At 41.4% G+C, this 6525-nt stretch overlaps 1 protein-coding gene across 3 annotated transcripts in view; it reads left to right on the plus strand.

Moving 5' to 3' along the window:
- Positions 1 to 6077, plus strand: part of GDAP1 (ganglioside induced differentiation associated protein 1) — a 70100-nt gene extending 64023 nt beyond the window's left edge. For all 3 annotated transcript variants that reach the window (XM_051843847.2, XM_070075240.1, XM_002710643.5), the window contains 3 exons: positions 937 to 1031; positions 2046 to 2160; positions 2919 to 6077. In XM_051843847.2, the coding sequence (XP_051699807.1) occupies positions 937 to 1031; positions 2046 to 2160; positions 2919 to 3301 (593 nt within the window). In that variant the 3' untranslated portion in view covers positions 3302 to 6077. The remainder of the gene's footprint in view (positions 1 to 936; positions 1032 to 2045; positions 2161 to 2918) is intronic.
- Positions 6078 to 6525: the final 448 nt, after the last annotated feature.

Consider the following 6525-nt stretch of genomic DNA (forward strand, 5'->3'; position numbering starts at 1 on the left):
GATTTACTGTGGTAGAGTTGTGATCGCCAGTATTCTTTCTCCTTTAGGAGACTAAAATAGCATCAGTGTGTGTAAAATGTGGCACAGAAGGAGGTGTGCTCCATAGCACAGGTGCCTAGGGATAGGAAAGGCACGGAGGGTGACAGAGCTCGGACTCTGGGCTGTTTGACCAGGACCCTCAAACCCAGGCCTTTGAAAGCCAGAAACTGTTTTACATCTTACATCATACCTTATCTGTATCATTGTACTCAAGTTAATTTTCTTCCTTTCTTTACTGCTTCTCTTTCCTCTCCCTTTCCATCCCCTCCTTTCTTCTTCTTCCTCGTTTCCCTTCCCTTCCCTTCCCTCCCCTCCCCTCCCCTCCCCTCCCCTCCCCTCCCCTCCCCTCCCCTTCCCTTCCGTCTCCTCTCCCCGGCCGTCTCCTCTCCCCGGCCGTCTCCTCTCCCCGGCCGTCTCTTTGTGCTTCTCTCCTTCCTCTTGGCGCTCTTCTTTTTTTTCCTAAGTACTCACTCTATGACTCAAAACCAATGTTCTGACTATAATTCTATCACATATAATTAATATATATTTCTTAAAAATAAGGCTTTTTCATTTCCTTTATATAGAGAAGTTCATTATGGAAAACTTGAAAGGTGGAACGACTCCCTTGCACTGAGCACAAGGGTGTGCTGGGCTTTGCTTTAAGTGCCTTCCATGGAGCTTCTCATTTAGTCCCTGTCTTTGTGACACATATTCTTACACCTTGTCTTTGTGACAGATATTCTTACAGCTCCATTTTAAACACAGGAAACTGAGGCACAGAGGGGTAAGTCTGAGGGGGAGCCAGGGCACGCGCTGGGGCACTCATGCTCTGACTGTCGAGCTTCCCTGCCTCTCCTGGCTTCTGTACAGAAGGGAGCAGCTAACTTTCTATTTGAAAAATGTTCTTGTTATTAGGTCAAATTGGTAACACAGAGTCTGAGCTGAAGAAACTTGCTGAAGAAAACCCAGACTTACAAGAGGCATACATTGCCAAGCAGAAGCGACTGAAAGTAAGTGAACCAGGCTGTCTCCAACTGACACTTACAGTTTGTAGTAAATAGTCTTCTGTTTGAAAAGTACCACTGTTTCCACAGCTCCTGCTTTTAAATATCACAGGTACACATGTTATCTGTGGCTCATGGTCCACTTTTTAGGAAGAATTTTGTTTATTATGTTTGCTACTCAGACCTTAATGAAAATTGCTAAAAGGGCAGATAAGGAGCATGCCACTTGCCATGGAAGGTTATGAAATGTAAAAACAGTTAATAAAGCATGTTAGGAACATGTCCTTTCAGATATTTGAGCACTTTAAGTCCTAGGCAGACCCATGTGCCCCCACGGTTTGCATGGACTTGCTGTGTACCCTTGTCAGGAGCAATAAGGCCGATGGGTGTGTTGGAACGTGAAGACAGACGGCCTTTAAATGAAACCCTGACTACAGTTGGAGCAGTTGCCAGAGATCAGCCAGATGGGACGAGGTCCTGAATGAGCAGGCTGTACACGATTGCAGAGAGTAGATGCAAATGTTGGAACTAAGCTGATGGTCAGCCTTTCTCTTTCTGTTGATTCGCTCTCCTTGGCCCAACAACACATGGAAGCTTCTTCCATGTTAAAAATACAGCAAATGGCAATACCGTAACCCTCTGTCTGACTTGCACCTTTGATCCTATTGTTACTAAATGAGTGCCTCAAAAGAAATGCCTACACACACTCACACTCTCACTTCCCTGACTCTCCACTCAGCGCTAACACACTGCATCCACACTGCGTCTTCGTTCCTAGCCCTTCAGTTACTCATGCATTCATGTGAGGCTACTGAAGTTGGGCACCAGAGGAGTTTCTTCTGCTCTTCACAGCCTTTCCCCTCCCTGATCATCTGGTCTCGTGAGTGTTGCCTGTGAGTTTTGGGTCTGCTTCTGGGGCAGGTATGGATGTAAGATGTAATAGCTTGTGTTTATTTTGCTCTACATAGGTTTACTTACATAAAATAGGCATGAATAACCCATTTTTTGGTTATTAATTAGTCAAAGCTGCTTGATCACGACAATGTCAAATATTTGAAAAAAATTCTTGATGAGCTGGAGAAAGTCTTGGATCAAGTTGAAACTGAGTTGCAAAGAAGAAATGAAGAAACCCCAGGTGGGTTCTGATTTGTCTTTTTTTTTTTTTTTTCAACATCAGGGGTATTTATGGGAACATTTCTTAGGTCTTGCCAAAAAAGATCTGTAATTTATTTTATACTGTCACTACTCATGAGTTTTCATTTCAATAACAACAGCGATGTTGAACTCATAAAAGCCCAGTATAAAATAGAGGCTGATGCACCCATGTATTGTACCTGTGAACTAACTTCAGGGTGAAGCTCTCACCAGGTATAAACATGTAGACCGTTGCCTTGCTCTAATTGACAACAGGGTGGAAGACGTATTCCCTGAGATTTGCTTCACAATAGGGACTCCCTTCTGCTTTAGAGAAGGCACTAAGAGAAATAATCTCTTGAGTGACATTTCAGGCCCAACTTTAGGGATTTTCCTTATACACACCTGCTGTTTTTCTAAACCAAAAGGCTCTGTTAACTTCTCTTGCTTAGGGGCTCTCAGCCTCAGAGTCTTTTGTGAAATGATAGAGATAGGCTTTGAGCTCAAGTGGTTCCAATTTCACAGATGCACTTGGGTGTCTGATAGGTGTCATGCTAGTCTCCCTTAGCTTCAGACAGATTTGCATAGTTTATTTTTTATGCATAAAATTTCTTGCTGAGTGTAATTGTCAAGAAAATGGACCATGACCTTTAATTTATGCTCTACTTACATCTGCTCATAAGTCTGAATCCATAGATACCCACTGGAATCTATCCATTTGGTGCTTGCCCCTGACTCTCTTTCTCTCTCTCTGATTAGAAGAGGGCCACCAGCCTTGGCTCTGTGGAGAATCCTTCACCCTGGCAGATGTCTCACTTGCTGTCACATTGCATCGACTGAAGTTCCTGGGGTTTGCAAGGAGAAACTGGGGAAACGGAAAGCGACCCAACTTGGAAACCTATTATGAGCGTGTCTTGAAGAGAAAAACATTTAACAAGGTTCTAGGACATGTCAACAATATACTAATCTCTGCAGTGCTGCCAACAGCATTCCGGGTGGCCAAGAAAAGGGCCCCAAAAGTTCTTGGCACCACCCTTGTGGTTGGTTTGCTTGCAGGAATGGGATATTTTGCTTTTATGCTTTTCAGAAAGAGACTTGGGAGCATGATATTCACACTTCGACCCAGACCAAGTTATTTCTAAGCTTCTTGGGGTCTGGTGGTGGTAACCTACCCAGCCATTCAGCTAGATCCTGTGCACTCTTCCAGACCCAGTGAAGAGTCATCCTGGGCAACTCGTAAAAAAGCATACTTTTCTTTACTCTTTGGGTAGTTTATGTGGTGAGAAAAGGTTCTGAGAATGTTCTTGTGGGCTGATAACTGAGATCTCTTATTTGCAAACCTGAACTAATCAATTCCTAAATAGTACATGCAAGGTCAAGGTACGTAAATGATGACCAGTAGAGAATAAGACTTCTAACTCATACTGCCAGTTTAGGTTCTGAATTATCTTTTGGCAGAAGGTTATTATTATGAGCAGAGAGAAGCCATAAGCTGTGGTTGCCCATAGCTCTTCAATAGAGACCATCTGGATGTGTTGCTCAATGTTAAGTAGTTAGCAGTCTCCTTTAGAATTCACAAGTCGTCTCCAAGACAAAGCACAGGGTTTCCAACAGCAAGAAGGCACAGCATTGCTTCTTCCTACCACTGCTCACTTCAGGCAGAAATGAGGAAGGCAAAGGGAGAAAGAAAACTGAATGAAGTCCCTATAAGGGAGAGCACTAGATTGTAGCCCCCAGATGCCTCCAGTTCACTCTTAGCTGCCTGTACCTTTGGAAATTGTTGTAGCTACTGTCCAACATCCATGCCTATAATGGAGAAATCTAAGGAGGAGTTGGCAAGGGAGCTAACATGGGTAGTAGGCTAGAGAGAACCTCAGGCTTTCTATAAGTAGCATTTCTTTTGACCTCAATTTTAATTTTAAATGTTTGTGAAACACGTTCATTTTTTTAAACCAAATTAAATGTTCACATACTTGGACATGAAATTTCTCCTGAAACGTATCTGCCTAGCATTTACATGAAAGTCTTTAGAGATGTGAGGATGATTTTTCATGGTTCCCAATTCAGTGGTACCATGAGAAATTCCTGCAGATCCTCTCGTCCCATTCTGGGGGCTTGGCCACTACAGCCATCCCCATGCACATGAATAGCATTTAGATGAATCCTTCCAGCTGATCACTAGAAGGCATATGGCTGAGCAGTGGACATTTTGATGCTCTGGCAGTACCAAATGTGCTTTTTATTCATTTAGAGAGGTTGGTGCAGTAACACAAAAACCATTATATAGGACTTGCATTTGTTTGGGATCAACAATGCCTTAAGAGGTTGAAGAGAAAGAGAAAGGTCTCATCTTAGCCTTGACATTTAGTTTAGAGGAGATGAAAAGAAAGGACTGCGATGCCCATCTGTATTCATTCATGTGTATCCAGGCATTGTGGGGTGTACCTCAGTCTACCCAGAAGGGGCAGGCCCAGTGTTTCCCATGAAAACCATGGAACTGTGACATGTGGTTTGTGCTCAGGAAAAGACTCTCATGGTAACAGGCCTTGGGAGCAGTTTCAGGGGCCTGGCAGGTAATTTGTGTGGAGGTGATGGGCTAAGGTTTCCAGTGAATAATGGACTTGCTCGTATTGTCTCCAATGGGCCATGCAAGATAGCCAGAGATGAACAGGAACCAGTCATACCTAGGAAACAGACTTTTTGATGGTAAAATAGTTTTAGAATTCCATTGCAATTCTGTGATTCCATCTCATAATCCAACAGTGTAAGAAAATTGTAATGAACTAGATGTGCTTTGTTTACAGAAAACGAACATCACCTTCACAGTAAACTCAGTCAAGTAGTTGATTGACTTGGAATTTTATGATGTTTTATTTTTATACATCAGCATATCATCAGAGTGTTGGAATCTGTTGCTGGGCCATCCAAGCCATGTATTCATAGAAGAGCTCTGGATTTGCTTATTTAGTAGCTCATGGTGTTTCCGAATTCTGTCACTCCTACAAACAAGAACTGAGGCGTGAAGAAATCAACATTGGATTTTCATGAAAATAGACACCAAAAGTTACCTGTGAAAGGGTTGTTAGAACAAAAATCAGAAGCCTCATGTTAGTTTTTTTTCCTGCAGTTTATATTGTTACTAAAAAACAGGGATCTACTAGCAAGTTTTATAAATATATTATTCAATTGAAAATATGCTTGGGTCACTATTCCAAATGATGCATCAAGCCCTTTTCATTTGTTTCACAGATAATGTTTTGAGGTTATGCTTTAAAAAATGTTTACTGATATAAACCACTAGATGTCGCTGTTCACACAGGAGCCTACTATTGGACTTGCTTTTTTTTTTTTTAAGGTTCAGTGAGCCTCCTGAAATGTAAATGTTTCACATGAAGATAACAATTAATGGCCTTAGTTTTTGAAATGAGGGCATCTTATCAGGTCATTTTTCTGCAAAAAAAAGCTTGAGGCAAATGTAATATTGATTTCTAACATTACAGAAGTGAGAACAGTACCACACAATGTTAAGCTAGAGTTACACTATTAGTTACACTATTAACTACATAGGCACTTCAGTGTATTTTGTTCTTCATGATCATAGATGGTTAGCTAATGTATGACTCAGTTTCCAAAGTTTGTGTAAATATCATAAGTAGAAAATTCCCGAGTTCCTAAAATTATGGTCACTATTTATGTCAATACAGAACTACTGCTTTACTATTATTGCAGTTATAAGCCTTTTGAATCCATTTTCCTTAATCGCATATAGTTGCAAACTGCTTGCTCATTTTTTAATAGCTATTCCTACTGACACCAAGTTGTAGATTTTTAGTGTTGTTGTGTGTAATAGATCAATATACTGTTCTGCCTGTAAGATCAATAAAAGTAATTGGAAAATAAATATGAACCTAAAACAAAGTATTCATTTTTTAATCATTTTGGGATTTATTCCTTTGAAATCAAAGCATCACTTGGTAATCAGAAAAGGCAAAAGAAGCAGAGGTTTGGTACTTAAGTTATTTAGCTATAGGATGCTGTATTTTCTTTATAAAAATTACTGACTGTGGCGGGCATTTGATGAAGTCGTTAAGTTGCTAGTTGAGATTCCTGCATCCCATATCATAGTGCCTGGGTTTGAGTCCCAGCTCTGCCTCCATTCCAGTTTTTTGCTAATGCACACCCTGGGAGGCTGGAGATAATGGCCCAAGTAGTTGGTTCCTGCCACTCACATGGGAGACCTGTATGAGTTCCAGGTTCCTGGCTTTGGCCTGGCCCAGCCCTGGCTGTTGCAGGGATTTGGGGAGTGAACTAGCTGATGGAAGACCTCTCTTTCTCTCTCTTAGATAAATAAATTTAAAAAATTAAA

The sequence above is a fragment of the Oryctolagus cuniculus genome, chromosome 6, assembly GCF_964237555.1.
Source record: "Oryctolagus cuniculus chromosome 6, mOryCun1.1, whole genome shotgun sequence".
Classification (NCBI taxonomy): Eukaryota; Metazoa; Chordata; class Mammalia; order Lagomorpha; family Leporidae; genus Oryctolagus; species Oryctolagus cuniculus.